Source organism: Bactrocera latifrons, unplaced genomic scaffold (assembly GCF_001853355.1).
Source record: "Bactrocera latifrons isolate USDA-ARS-PBARC rearing strain unplaced genomic scaffold, ASM185335v1 scaffold_59, whole genome shotgun sequence".
NCBI lineage: Eukaryota > Metazoa > Arthropoda > Insecta > Diptera > Tephritidae > Bactrocera > Bactrocera latifrons.
In genome coordinates, this window is record NW_017537256.1 from 252,008 (window position 1) to 268,073 (window position 16,066).

At 35.4% G+C, this 16,066-nt stretch overlaps 2 protein-coding genes across 7 annotated transcripts in view; one reads left to right on the forward strand and one right to left on the reverse strand.

Annotated features, from left to right (window-relative positions):
- LOC108974808 (protein eyes shut) overlaps nt 1-16,066 on the reverse strand; it is a 153,487-nt gene that overhangs the window by 20,506 nt on the left and 116,915 nt on the right. For all 4 annotated transcript variants that reach the window (XM_018942860.1, XM_018942858.1, XM_018942859.1 and 1 more), the window contains exons 6-7: nt 13,267-13,619; nt 1,378-1,650 (exon numbers count right to left, since the gene is read on the reverse strand). In XM_018942860.1, coding sequence (XP_018798405.1) covers nt 1,378-1,650; nt 13,267-13,619 — 626 coding nt within the window. The remainder of the gene's footprint in view (nt 1-1,377; nt 1,651-13,266; nt 13,620-16,066) is intronic.
- The window catches only part of LOC108974809, a 162,355-nt gene that overhangs the window by 18,696 nt on the left and 127,593 nt on the right, over nt 1-16,066 (forward strand). For 2 of the 3 annotated variants that reach the window (XM_018942861.1, XM_018942862.1), the window contains exon 2: nt 7,473-7,539. The exons of the other annotated variant lie outside the window; for it this stretch is intronic. The gene's annotated coding sequence lies outside the window, so the exon portion shown is untranslated. The remainder of the gene's footprint in view (nt 1-7,472; nt 7,540-16,066) is intronic. 3 annotated transcript variants of the gene reach the window in all.

Below are 16,066 nucleotides of genomic sequence, written 5' to 3' on the forward strand. Positions count from 1 at the left end.
ACAGACGGCGTTATTTACTATCAGCTGCTGAAACCGAACGAAACCATCGATGGTAAATGGTATCGATTTCAATTGATGCGATTGAGCCGAAAAGCGGCCTCAATGCAGAAAAGGCACCTAAAGTGATTGTGCAGTATGGCAACGTCCGGCCTCACATTGCTAAATCTGTTATAACCTACATGGAAACGCTTAAATGTGAAGCCTTACTGCACCCGCCATATTTTTCAGATATTGCACTGTCCGATTATTATTTATTTCGTTCAATGTCACGTGGTCTTCCTCAGCAGCAGTTCCACTCACAAGGCGACATCGAAAAATGACTTGATTCTTGGATAGCTTCACAAGATGAATACCATAATGGTATTCGTGTTTTGCCAGAAAAATGTCAGAAAAAAGTTGTGATTAGCGATGGACAACGTTTTGAATAATTCCTTTAAAACAATTTCGTACCAATCAAACTACATTTGCATTCAAAGACAGCGAAAATATAATTAAAGGTTACACCATTTACCACACCACGATGACCGGGAATGAACTGGCTGATGAGCTCGCGTCCTCCGCAGCATTCACTAACATGGTAGGACCTGAACACTTCGTTGCGTTGGGTCCTCCTACCAGAAAGGAGCAGCTGCGCTAAGAAGAAGGAGCAGGCAGAGAGAGGTGTTGCCAACAAGTGCAAAGCATGTGCCATGTACCATCCTGCGACAGGGAGTCTGAAACTCCACAACATCTGCTAATTGATTGTCTAGCAGTCTGCAGGCGGGGTATAAAGGCCTTAGAATCCATGTTTCCATATAAAGATCGCCCTAGCACCTAGCAGTATATTGGAATTTATCAATATGCTGGGGTTAGATGCAATCCTCATATATTTATCTTATCTTGTCTTACACCATTTCCTCAAATTTGAATCGAACTTTTTATTCATTTGAGTCTATACAAGAGAGCCTATTATTTATTCAGTGCAATACGTTGTTCCGCTTACAGTTCGGCGGTATAACCTTTAATTCTTCCAGAAAATTTTTTTCTTGTCTTTCTTAGTCAAATTCGGCATGTTCGGTGTGAATATATGTTTACTTTTTGTTCGAGATTTCATAAAAAATATATTTTAAGAGACTTGGAAAGGATCTGTCGGTTGTTCTTGAGAGTCTCAGTTGTCACTCAAAAGCTAAGAAATTGATTTACGACTCCAAATTTTTGTTTAACTGAGTGCCTTATACGACTTATTGTGGGAACTTATAATGGGAAGACTTAACTAAAAAATTTTGCAACAGAAATTTCTTCAGAAATACAGTGTACCAAGCAAATGGCTTTCAAAACTATAACCGCGTATATTCGCCATATATTATATATTAACATCATTGTTCCCCAACTACTCACCCGAATATCTCGCGCGTCTCTTCGTTTATGCGCAACGAATGCAGGCAGCCCGTGAAGCCGGTGCCACTCTGAGCTGGTGGCAATTCGATAATCAGGCCGATCGGCGCTTGTGGAGCGCCACCTAAATGCAACCATGTATTGAGTATCACTTCCGGTGTGTGCATGCGCGGCGGCAGCAATTTCAGCCAGGTCGGCTGATCGCCCGACATGGCAAGCGTGTCGTTGACCAACAGTGAGGCATTGCAGTGCGTGTAATTGCGACTGAAGTCCAATCTGCAAAGAAAATAAATGAGAGAAAAAAACGAAAGTTAGGAAAAGGAAGTGACAAGTTAAGAGATAAACTTTTGGTACATGGAAATATAGTGTAAACATACATGCGAGTATATGGTTTATTTGTGTTATGCGCAAATGCGTATATTTAAGTGTAATTGCATGCGGAAATTCATTTCAGTGCATAAACATTTAATTAATTGGAAAATTTCGTCACACACATGTATGCGTAACGGCGGAAAAGTGTGAGAAAATACCGTCGGTAAATGGCTTGCTGTGATAATTTACGCAAAAATCGTGAAAAAAAATTCATTAAAAACGTTGTTTGCTGAAAATTGCCAAGGTAACTTTCGCCAGCTGCGACAACTATTGCCGCCACCAGCCATTAGGTGTGTGCGTTTTGTAGCGGTACTTTATTTATGCGTTAGTTATTTGTGGCGCAAATTTTTACCAGCTTATTTACGAGCTTGTAAAAGTTTCTTAAACGAAAAGCGAAATTACACAGCACCAGCAACAACAGCTCACCAGCGCTACAGTAGTCAACAATAGTAGAGCGACGAGCGCCCAGGCAGCGATGTCAGGTCGCAGGTCAATGCAAAGGTGTGAAGGTGCGCTGGCAGCGCCGAACTCAGCAACTAAGGAACGTGCTGTCACCATGATCACACAAACTTGTGACTTTAGGTGAGCTAGTATTTGTGTTGCATGAGCAGCAAACAGCAGTAAATAGCAAGGTTATTTATACCCTACACAGAGTAGTCCTTCAGTGTTTGAAATATCCTTCTCAAACTATGCAGCTGCCCTGTTTTCATTAAGAAGCTGCTCATTTGTTGAAACTGTCAATATCGGACCACTATAGCATATAGCTGTCATACAAACTGAACGATCGGAATCAAATTTTTGTATGGAAAACTTTTTTATTTGACAACATATCTTCACGAAATTTGAAATAGATTATTATTTAAGACAATAATACAATCTCCGAAAAAAATTTTAAAATCGGACCACTATAGCATATAGCTGCCATACAAACTGAAGGATCTTAATCAAATGCTTGTATGGGAAACTTCCTCATTTAACGAGATATTTTCACGAAATTCAGCATGGATTATTCCTGAAGCCAATAATACAATGTCCGAAAAAATTATTCAGATCGGATCACTATAGAATATAGCTGCCATACAAATGAACGATCGGAATAAAGTGTTTGTATGAAAAACTTTATAATTTCACGATCAAAATCCGTTTCTTGTAAGGAAACTTTTTTATATGTGAACGGTATTCTAGCTTAGGTGCAACGGAAGTTAACGTTATTTTTTCTTTTTGTTTTTGCATTCGACGATCTCTTTCATTTCCGTTTTTATTTATTTGCCGTTGATTGTTAACTTAGAACTATGTTTGTACGTGTTAAAGTATGCCAATGCTAATAGCTTGTTGTTGTTGTGTTCATGGTTGCACGTGCGCCTGCCAACGCTTGCACAATGTACTTGAACAGGAATTTATTGGCGGTCAGTCAAAGGTAAGCTGCTGCATATGTTTTTGTTGGCGCCGGAAAAGAGCGCAGCCTGTGAAGGAAATGTGGGTGCTGGCCGGAGGAAATTTGTTTTTACGATATACGTACATAAGTACATACTCACATGTACATGAATGTATGCGCAGTGTATGTGACAATAGCAAAAATTCAATATGTTATATAAATAAACTATGCTGGAATATATGTGGCTGCAGTCATATGTGCAATTTGTGTACCAATTTGTGTGGGATGTTGTGGAGACTGTATGTGGGAGGTGTATGTGGTAGTAAGTAACAGTGTACACGTTGTTGCTAATAGTTGAAATTCCTTGACATAAAGTTAGTATACGCTTTGGACTTTTCGTTAAAAGTACACTGTTTCGATTTTTGCCTCGGGTGCCAGACAACTGAATATTCCTATATTGTTTACTGGGCTGCACAGTGTAAATTAAATTAAATGCAGGTGCAAAAGGGGTTTTATTTTCAAAATAAATTTACCCGAGTCTATATGAAAAACATTTACTGTTGAAAAGTGTATGAGTACTATTGCGCCTAAATGTATGCAACTGAAAGAATAAGTGTTTTTTAAGTTTACAGAAATATAAAAATTTGATTCCATTTTGGTGTTTTTGTTGAGTTTATTTTATAAGTATTATATAAGGATCAACCTTACTTGAGTTTATTATTTCGAATAGACCCTTTATCATATATGAGCTTAAATGTAGGCAAAGTTTTTTAGTTTTACAGAAATTGATGAAAACGAAAGTAAGTGACGGTTTTAGGGGCTATTTAATTTCAAGTTTATTATTTTGCATAGTAATTGTATCATTTATGCCTAAATGTAGGCAACGTTTGTTGAGCTTTTCCATTTTTCATGGAGAAAATGGTAAAATGATAGAAGATGAAGGTCTACAGTTGATAAAACATAATGGCAAGAGAAAAACCTGTAAACACATACATATATTTTTGGATCTTCCAAGTCGGTAACCAGTTTAAATTTATAAGAATTTGTTTATGTATTAGAATTATTCTGCAAATTTACTATGTTTTTAGGTCTATGGATTAATTTTTTGTGCCTCTTTTAATATTCGTTTGGGTAGTACAACCTATTTTCGGTGCTTCGTTGTGCGTAAAAATAACAGTAAGTAGCCCTGAGATATATATATTTCTTAGGATTTCTGATCAACAAATTTTCATTTCCCACACCTCCAGGTAATGTTTTGTGCTGAAAAGCTGATAAAGGTAAGCATTGGTAGATCCTTCAGCTTACTTTTGCCAAAAAAATGTTACTTAAAAATTCTTAAATCTGTCGAAGGTCGTCTTAAACTTGTTATTGCATTAGTTCATTTGATCTTGCGATAAGGGCAATATTCAGCTCGAGAAAATTAGAGCATAATGAAAGCAACTAATATGCTTATGGCTTTCAATACTTATTCAGCTTAAGATAATGATTGCTGAATAAAGCGCTGAATGCCGCAATAAAAGTAACTGACAAACTTTTGGCTTGCAGTACTTATTCAGCTTAAGATAATAATACCTGAAGATGTGCCGAATGCCTCAAAGAAAGTAACTGATACGATTCTGTCTTTCAATACTTAGTCAGCTTAAGATACTGATAATTGAAGAAACGCTGATTGCCACAATGAAAGTACCTGATAAATTTTTGGCTTCCATATTGATTCGGCTTAAGGTAACGATTGCTGAATAAAGCGCTGAATGCCGCTGGAAAAAATCCTGATAAGTTTTTGATTTCCAGCACTTATTCTGCTTAAAATAATGATAATAAATACATATATCGTTGAATGCCAAAGCACCTGAAAATCCTTATATATTATATGGAGCTGTATCTTAAGGTAACGGGTAGTTAAGTAGCGAAAGTACCAGAATCGTTTCTCATCATCGATTGTCAACTACATACATAGTAAAATATTATATGTATATATATTGCCTACTTTTTGGCGCATAAACCAAAATTCCATACAAAATAATAAATTATTCTCCGATTTCCTTTAGCAAATCTTAAGTTACAATTGCTTATTATAATTTATGCATATAATATTCCTGCAGAATCTCCTTCCGCCACAATTTAGTTGATTGTATTTGCTACGGCTTCCATAACAAATCTTATTTTGCTTTCTATTTTCCTTCGTAAGTGTTTCGAACTCTACCATATTTGCCACCTATGCATAATAATGCGACTTTGAATTCATGTTTAACTACCAACTCTTTTTGCTGTTGTTGTTTATTCTTGCTTACTTTGTAGCCCATTATAAGTAGCATTGTAGCGACATCAAGTTGTATTTTATAGCGACCGCGTGCCACCTGCTTGTGCGTGAGTGTTTTGCCTTATTGTTACACACGTGAATTTTATTGGCAACAACAAAAGCAACAACAATGTAGCAATGACAACAAATATAAAGCTATATTGTTAAGATGCGTCCACGATGGCGGGAATCAGTGGCAGCAGGAATTTGCGGCGAAATTGCCACAATGTACTTCAATCACGCCGAGTGCTGGTGTGTGCGTCAGAGTGTGTATATGTATTTATACATGTGTCCTTGTATTTATTGTGAGGTGTACACCTTAAAGTAAAATATCTTTCACTTTCATTTTGATACTCTCACCAGATGTTGCGCTGAGTATAACAAATTTGTTCAAATAACGGTTTAAACCGAATGTGCGCGTAGAGTTGTAAGGGAAACGAAGACGTAAATTTTGGCTGCATTTTTCTGATTCCCGTTAACGTTTATTATATATATAAACGCATTTTAAATCGCACTCGTTCCTTTGACCTTGCGATAAGTAACGTAATGTATTCAGTTCAAGAGAATGAGAGCTGAATAAAGTGCTGAATGTAACAATCAAGGAACCTAACAATTTTACGGCTTTCAGATCGTATTCAGCTCAAAAGAATGAGAGCAGATCAAAGCGCACATATGCAGCTCAAGATTACGATTGCTAAACAAAGCGCTGAATGCCTGAATGAAAGAACCGAACAAGCTTTTGGCTTTTAGAACTTATTTAGCTCAAGAGAAGCAAAAGTAAATAAAGCGCGCATAAAGCTCAGTATTACGATTGCTGAATAAAGCGCTGAATACCACAATGAAAGAATCTAGCAACCTTATGGCTTACAGTTTATAGCTCATGAAAATGAAAGCTGAATAAAGCGCACATATTTAGACCCTGATTTTGATTGCCGAATAAAGTGCTGAAAGTTAGAATAAAAAAACGTAACAAGCTTTTGGCTTACAGCTCATATTCAGCTCAAGAAAATGAAAGCTGAATAAAGCGCACATATTCTGCTCAAGAGAATGAGAGCTGAATTATGCGCTGAAGCTAAGCGCTAAGCTGAGAAACCGTATATGAAGTTGTAGTTTACATATTCAGTTCAAGATTGTAATTACTAAATAAAATGCGGAATACCATAATGAAAGAACTTCACAAACTTTTGGCTTTCAGCTTTCAGCTGGTATGCAGCTCAAGAGAATGAATGCTGAATAAAGCGTATATATTCAGTTCAAGATCATGACTACTGGATAAAGCGCTGAATGACAAATAAGCTGAAACCCTTATATTAAGCTGTAGTTTAAGGTTATATTAGGTAAATAGGTGTCGAAGCTAAAAAACTTACTTATTTCTAGTAATTTTTGAACTCAGTATTTTAAACTCTCCTGCGCATCTAACATGCGGTTCCACACGCACTTTACGTACTTTATGCACCTTATTTGCTTCTTATTCTTTCTTTTTAAGTGTTCCCTGGTCTCTGCATGAACAATGCGTGCCCTTTGTGTTGTCTCTCCATTTACAAATTTATTGCTTTTGCAAGGATTTTTCTTACTTTCTTTTTCCCCTGATATTCTGTAAAATGTTGCGCGGCTTGTATTTAATTTCTTTACATTTGCTTCTCTTTTGTTTTTTTACCGTTTAAGCTTTGTCCGGACATTTTTATGTGACATTCGAGGGTAGAACTTAGTGAGTTACAATTGCATGGATTGCAGAATATTTATTTATTTTGCTCCCTCTTCGTAGTTTTTGCGCTAAACAATTCCTGACATGTCTCTATCTTCTATTCAGTTAAGATATTAGAAAACAACAAAAAAAAAAAAAAAAAAAATATCAAGAAATTGAAATAAAGTAAAAGCGGAAGAAATGAGAAATGGCCCCTATTAGTAGCTCATATGAGAAATGAGGGCCATATTGCTTATTTTCGAATTCCCATTTTTTGCTTTGCTTTTTTATGTTTCTTCTGCTTTTTAGTTTTTATATATTTTTTTACTTTGCCCTTATTCAATTTGTATATTTTTTTGTTATTTTAGTGTTTGTCAGGAATTGCAGCAGCAAATTGGGTCACTGATTGTCGGTTTCGGTTAACTCAAGGCACAGGTGAGTTGTAGCTAAATCATTGATAAATTTTCTATGCACAGGCACACACTCATGAATATACTATATGTATGCATATACAGATATATATATACTTGCATTCGAGTGTTTTCTTGTCTAGTTGAGTCTATTTGCTAGCACTGTGCGCCCCACTCGTGTTCGGTCGCCTTTGTGTTTCGGGCTTTCGTTTGTTCAATAGCTTGGAAAAGCGGGTGGCGGTGCTGCCAAAAACTTTTTATTGATGAATTTCAGCTTGACCATTGACAATTCGTTTACTAAGTTTGGCTTTGGGAATTTCATAAGTTTTCTTTCAATCCATTAGTTTGCATTGAAATTTCGCATTAAGAAAATTAGTTTTGAAAGTCAAATGAAGCGTAAAAATATTGTGATTTTTGTTTTTGGATTCATGCTCGGAATAATTCTAAGTATTTCTATTATTAAAGGCAGTGATATAAAATATAATATTTATGCAATTTTTTTAACTTTAGTGATGAACATATATGTATGTATATTTAAGTGAACGATTAAATCGATTGGTTATCTATCAGGCAAGCTTTGTAGATTTTTCGGGTAGTGTGCTATGCTTCCTCGAGAGATTTTGGGTTGCTTTTAAAATTTTAAAAATTTGTTTCAACTTACGAACAAATAAAAATAACCATTAGTTATGATAGCTGGCCAAAGACCTGAACTTTTTTCATACACTGTCTTTAATGTCATTGGCGTGGTGAGTTGGGTCGATTTAATCATATCTGTCTATAGATTTTGAGATATGACTCTGAAATTTCGCATACGTCCTTTTCTCTTCAAGAAGCTTCTAATTTCTGAGAACCGCTGATATCGGATCACTATAGCATATAGCTCTCATACGAACCGGACGTTCAAATTCTGGTCCTTGTATGGAAACTTTTTTATTTGTGAAGATATCTTGACGAAATTTGGTACAGATTTTTGCCTAAGACTACACTACAAATTCCGAAGACACTGTTTAAATAAGACCGCTATAGCATATAGCTGCCATACAAACGGAAGGATTCAAATCATGTTCTTGTATGGAAATCTTTTTTATTTGTCAATGTATCTTCACGAAATTTGGCATAGACTTTTGTCTAAGACTATACTATAAACTCTGACTCAAATTATTCTGATCAGACCACTATAGGACATAGCTGTCATACAAACTGACCCATCAAAATCAAGCTACTGTATGAAAAAATTCTTTAGTTGTGAAGATATTTTCACGAAATCTATCATAGATTATTACTCAAAGTAGTGCTATAATTTTTGAAAAAATTATTCCGGTAGAACCACTATATCATATAGTTTCCTTATAAATTGATCAATGAAAAGCAAGATAAAAATGCACGTGTGAAGGGTGTTCAAGCTACGGTGAAGTTGAAGCCAACATTTTTTCTAGTTTTTGTGATATTTTAATATTTTCTGGAGGAATATGTGTTCTAAAAGTTGACAGGAATACTTCTATTCGAAGTTGTTGGATTTTTTCCCACATTTGATTTTTTTCACCATAGAACAATTATGTTTATATATTATTCTTGTATGTAAACTATGTATTACCAACATACACACATACTACACTTGACCCAGCACTTGAGCTTGAATGAGCATTTAATAACTCAAAAACACATATTTCATAGGCAGCATATTTGTACGCCACTTCACAGACATATGTATTACATATATGTAGTACAAAAACAGTTATAAACGTATGTGAGTGTGCACGTTTTTTATGATTTTATTGATTCAACCGCACATCAGACCACCACTTTCACTTTAACCCACCAGCCAAGCGTTGTTCAAGTGCAATAAGCCAACTTACATGGTTTGTTGGCCATGACCAAAAAGGACCCAAGCAAAGGCGCCGCAAATGATCAGCTGAGTGAGTGAGCACCATAATATCGGAAATTAGGCGAAAATGGGCGAGCCAAGAGCCTGCAAGTGCAGATAAGTGCGTAAAAAGTGTAGCATGAGTGTGTGTGTGTGCCTATGTATTAGTGGCAGTAGTTTACGTATTTATTTGCCTATTTACGAGCTATAAATTTCCGAGTGCTTTGGTAATGCGTATTTCGTGCTAAACTCGTTGACCGTCGTTTCATGTGGAAGCGAAAATCGCACATCTTGCCACATGCTGATGGATTTGCGTAAAGAGCTGTAAGTATTCAATGAAACAAAAGCGAAGATGGCACATATTTTTATCTACATATAGAATCGTATAAATGCTTATGTGGAACATTTAATGCGAAAGTGTAGTTGTATTTGAAATAAGTAAATTTAAATTGAAAATAGAAAAAATAATAATTATAAGTAAATAAATTTGTAAAAAATATTAAAAAAAAATTTGAATCAAATACAAAGTATTATTTGAATTAAAGCAAGAAAAAACATTAACTTCACAAATACAATAGACTACATACCAAAGCTCCCTTTGAAAGTTCATTTTTTATGGCAGCAATATTGGCAAGCTATAGTGATCTGATTTGAATAATTTCTTCATAAATCGCGCTGTATACTTAGATAATAATCCACATCGAGTTTCTTGAGGATATAGCTTCAAATCAAAGAGGTCTCCATACAAGAAATAGATTCCTATCGTTCATTTTATGTGACAGCTATATGCTATAGTAATCCGATCTGAAAAAGTTCTTCGAATATTGTTACATTGCTTTAGGGAATAGAACATACCGAATTTCTTGAAGATATCTCTTTAAATGAGAGAGCTCTTCATATAAGAACTTGATGCCGATCGTTCATTTTGTATGACAGCTATATGCCATAGTAATTGAATCTAAATAATTTCTTCAGAGATTGTACCATTATCTTANTAAGAACTTGATGCCGATCGTTCATTTTGTATGACAGCTATATGCCATAGTAATTGAATCTAAATAATTTCTTCAGAGATTGTACCATTATCTTAGAGAATAACTTAAGTCGAATTACGTGAAGATATATTCTCAAATAAAGAAGATTTTCATACAAGAACTACGTTTTGGTGGGTTAGTTTGTATGCCAGCTATACCTTATAGTTCCTTGATATGGGTGTTTTTGACAAATTAGCAGCACCTTGAGGAGAAAAAGAGGTGCGCAAAATTTCAAACCGATATCTCAAAAACTGAGGGAYTAGGTCGTGATTATTKTTCTGGATTAGAATGCCACCTTAAGAAAAATGTCCATAATTTATATGCTAAACCTTAGTTGGTTGAAAAGGCGGTGAACCGCATGAGGTTTAAGCATTATCCAGCAACTCCCTGCAATAACACAATACCATAAAACTTTATTTCGCTTAAAAAATAAGCAAATAATTCGATAGTTGCCTACTTTTCGGCGCATTGTCATTTAATGKARCAGTCAAGTCAAAGTGTTGTAAAAGTCTCATAAAATGTTAGATGYTTAMACAATTGATTCTCCKCCATTTTTACTAYTAGTCAATCTAATGACRTATAGAATGGGTTCMATTYATTRTTGGTTGCTCAAATAGTAAACACACACACAGAATCGAACTTATAATGGCATACACAAGTGCAAGTAAATATCACATGCTGCCGTGCATATGTGTGTATGGGAGATAATAACCGTTTGAAGTGCATTACTTGAGTACACTATTTGAACATTTTGGCTCAAGGCGCACTTGACCATTTTGCCCCACTAATGCCAGCACTCAGGCTGAACGATAATAATGCCAGACGGCAGTTTAAGATTATTCAGCTCTCGGTGATATGAGCAAGTAGACACAYATATAAATACGAACACATAGTATATAAGAGTGCCAGCACGTCATATATATATGCATATAACATATGCACACACATATATGTGTATGTTTATGTGTATGTGCGCTTTTATTACGGCGCATATACTTTATGGCTTGCCAAATCCTTAGCGGATAATGCACTCTTCAAGCTTGTAAAAAAAGAGTACACACGACACAAACCACATTTTTATTGCTCACCGGGGACTATTTAACGAATATCGAAAATAGAGAAATAAGTAGGTAAGCAAATGGAACCAATAAAACTAAYACGGGTAAACACTTATTTAGTCAAAGGAAATTCGTAAGGCAAAGACCAACACACAAATAGAATGAGGGAAGATGCGGAGAAAGCAAGAAAATAAATATCGCCATCGGCAAACCTAGAATATGTTGTAGTAAGTGCAGCCCCTTCCTTTCACACCGTCAGGTATAACGGTATGTAAATAGATGCGCGTTGCGCCAACGGAAGCGGAGGGCATTCTCATTCATGAAATTACCGCTTTTAGCCTTAATGAGCTTTCACGCCAAAATGATGTCCTTCGGCGGTGTTTCCTATCTAACCACCCTCAACGTTTTCACTCCGAGCGCTAACTGCAATCGCTCGCATACAGCGCTGCGTTGCATGGAGTGGGGTGACTTCCTCAAGAGTCATTATTGTGTGCACGCAATTACGATAATTATAGCGCGATAACAATTGTCCTGGCACTCGTCCTCGTTGCTTAGGTGGCTTTGACGCGCGTCTTTTCCTTGACGTTTGCCTTTACCACGGCTAGCATTGTAGTTATTGTTATGACTGTTAGTGTTGTTGTTGTTTGTGTACGACCACCAAGTATTTGCATTGATTTGTCTGTCAAATGGCGTTGGCTTCGGTTACTCAATCGGCTTGTCTGGCTTTGTAGCCACGAAGTACACATGTATGCGTATGTGTGAATGTGTGTGTGTGGTTATTGTTGGATTAAGTGCTATTACGCCAGTGGGCTTACATTGTTTGCTGACAATGGCTAAGCAGTCGAATTACCCAAACATGGATGCAAAGTTTGGCTGCTCTGTTTCTTCCAAGATAAGAAAATGTCTAATGGTAAAGGAGCTTCAATTTAGAGAATTTAAATGTTAAGGCTTGAGAAAGTGAATGGATTTGACTTTGATGAAAGTTGTTTGACCCCTAAAAATAGGCAAATATTTTTAAACTACCGAAACTTTATACACATTTTATATTATTAGAAAATACCGCCTAAAAGCCGTAAATATATTTTAAAAATTTGAAATACTGATCCGTTTTGTTATATCTGGCCACACAGAAATTATTCGTTGGTTGTGCTATAGGCAAAAAATGGATTTCCGCCTAAAAGTGTGCAAAGAATTTTTAAAACTTTGAGTTCCATATCTTCTTTACTCGATTCGGTCTGGACACAGCCACAATTTTTTCTTTGTTCAATTATACAAAAAAAAAAATATTTTCGCCTAAAAACATGCAAATATTTTTTAAAAATCTTAATTGCTGACCTTCTTTACACGATCCGGCCACACTAGTAAATGTTTGTTGCCTCTTTTTGTTTAGGACATTTTTATGAAAAACCTGATTGTTCCGTTCTTGTAATTATGACATCTCTATCATAAGAAAAAAAAAATTATCGCCGCCTAGAATTATGAAATTAATTTCGAAAATTGTAAATTCCTGATCGGTTTTCCTCGATCTAGCTACATTAGAGAACTGTCGTTGAATTTATGTGATTATGACTACGTTACATTATGTGTATATATACCATAATGCCATTTCTGTGCAAAAGCGCCTTAATATATGCCAAATTTTTTAAAAACTTCAAAATTCTAATAAGTGGTACTTTTAATATTATACTTGTACTAAATAGAAAGATAGGCACATACATTAATATAAAAATACAATTATTTTCACGATCAAGCTGAATCCTAAAAATATTTTGCAAATATGCTCCTTCAGTACTTACTCGGCTCTTATTGTTATCTCATTGCCCGTATTCACCGGTGTCTCCAGCTCACTGAGCAGCATCGTTTGTAAACCGCAAGAGAATTGGAATTGCAATAGGCCCTTCTGCAGGAACAACGCCATATAGTGACCGCCTTTGGTGCCCTGAGCAGCGGCCAGCATTATCAGTCCGTTTGTGGCACGTGTGCGCACCTTCAGTTGTACATGCATTGGCAGCACCGAATCCAATGAGTCATGATGTGGTATGTCCTTGTGGATGCGGTGCGACACATATGAATCGCCGGAGAAGGCGGCATTCTTGATGATGATGGGTAACTCGCACAGTGCACCTTGGCGGTCAAAGCGGCAGACGCACTGCAATTATTGAGAAAATAATACAAAAATATTAATTTTTTTTCAAAATATTTTTAAAAAAAGCATTAGTGGAGAGATTTTGAATGTTTGTTAGAATATTTATTTTTTTTATTTTGAGATATTTTCTGTTTTCAAGCTCGTAACAACAAAATTTTTGTTTTTGTAAACTTTTTGGTTCCATAAAGATTTTTTTAAATAAAACTGCTGCCAGTTAAAACTGCGCTTGTGTGGCTAAAATACACACTTTACCCTGGCGCATGGATCCAATCGTCGAAGTTCCGCATAAAACTCCAAACTATTAAAGCAGTAAATTCCTTTGTGCAATTTTGCAACATTACGGTTAACTTGTATATGCCACACATATTTATATATACCTAGATGTATGTGTGTGTTTACGGGTTTATTTGTTTGCCAACATATTTGTGTGTGGTTTGCCAAACTGTCGCTAAACTTTCTCTTGCTCTTCCACTGCTAACCCTGCTACTTCAGTGACTACTTGCCACAAATTACAACAAATAAGCAATGAAAAATTCTTTAATGATATAATAATTTGAGGTACGATCGTATGTGTGTGAGTGGCGCTGCACACACACACTTTAACAACATAATATAGCAACACATATGCTCGTGCTTTTATTTGAGTTCCGACGACGTTTTTTATTACTGTGCGCTTAGGTGTGGAGGGTATAGTTTTAAGTAGTCGCTATACGAGAATGTATGCGTGTTGCATATATTTACTTATATATAATTTGATGACAAAAGTTTTTTATGCCTTTTTCAGCCGACATTGCGTATACGTAACGTATGAGACATTCGTATATGAGTTATATGAGATTAGTTGTATATATATATATTGACGAACACATAAATGAATTATATAGTGTACGAAATATATCATCACATATACATTTGCATATAATATTTTATAGATATATATATATTACTAAACATATGCTTTTTAGCCTCCTTCCTACCAAAGTCAAGTGTTATGTAACTTTGAGTCCCGTTTTTATGTACTACATATGCCACATGTGTATGTATTTTTATGGTAATTTAATACCAAGTTGGGTGCTTTGAACATTTTTAAACAAAATTTTTGTGGAAACTTTGTAAAATGATTAAGTAGAGCTGGGTGTTAATAAAATATTCTTATATTTCAATGTGAAGCGTGGGTTTGATATGCAAACAAGTCAACAATTATCGCAATGGAGGGAAACAAAGAGCCAAAACCAAAACAAAAAAAAAAAAAAAAAAAAAAAAAAAAAAAAAAAAAAAAAAAAAAAAAAAAAAAAAAAAAAAAAAACCAGCCAAAGCCGCCTAAAAATCACCATGAGTTTTCGATATTTGTGGTTTGTTGAGTCATGAATTTGTGCCGGAAGGACAGACGGTCAATAAAGAGTTCTATTTGACCGTATTTAGGCATTTGCGTAAGACCATCCGTCGAAAATGATCGGAATTGTGTTCTTCCACAAGGAAATTAACATGATGATAAGGGACCAGCGCATGGAGCCACGATTATGACCGAATTTAAACCAAAACCCGAATCGATCTACCACTGTATTCACCACGTTGTGGCTCAGTGTGATTAATTCTTGAACCTCAAACTGAAATTGCCCCACCATGGAACCTGTCTTCAGTCGATCGCAGAGTTAAAAAAAACCCGCTGATGGTGCTTATGAAAAAGGTTTCGAGAAAAATCGTTGACATAAGTCTGTAACACTGGTGGGAATATTGATGCATACTTATTTGTCATAATGTAAGTGCTCACTATACATAAAGTACCCCCTGACGTATGAGTAACACAGAGTTGAGTTGTAGTCTCAGCATGGAATATGAATCGATTTCCGTAACATTATTGATGATTGATAGCTAAGTTATGGGTTTTGCAATTTTTGTTAATAAAAATTTGTCCAAGGTCGGGTGGCAACTCCGTAAAACATTATTCTTGTAGCCAAAATGTTTAATTTTCCATTAAAATATACTTCATTTTTAAGCTATTAAACATGTTAATGAAAATATTTTGAAAGTGTGGCAACTTGTGGCATTTTAAAAACTTACATATATTTGAGTTTTAGAAACGATTTAGATTTTTGTGTGCAGAAATTAAATTTTTATTTTTTTTTTGAATTTGCATTTGATTTAAATCGGGTAGCAACTCGGTAAAATGAAATTCCTGAAATCAAGATGTTTCAATTACTACTGTAATAGGCTTAATCATTTTAAGCACTTAGAAATTTTAACGAATTTTTTTAAGTGTGGTAACCTTGTAGCAATTCAAACACTTGTGTTTGAGCTTTAGAATAGATTTAAGTTTTTGTCTGCAGACGTTGTTTGTTTGTTTTGTTTTGTTCGAATTTTATTTTAAAACATTTTCCAAAAGTCGGGTGGCAACTAGTTAAAATATTACAATATTTTCATGACGAAATTTGTTACTCATGTTGTTTTGC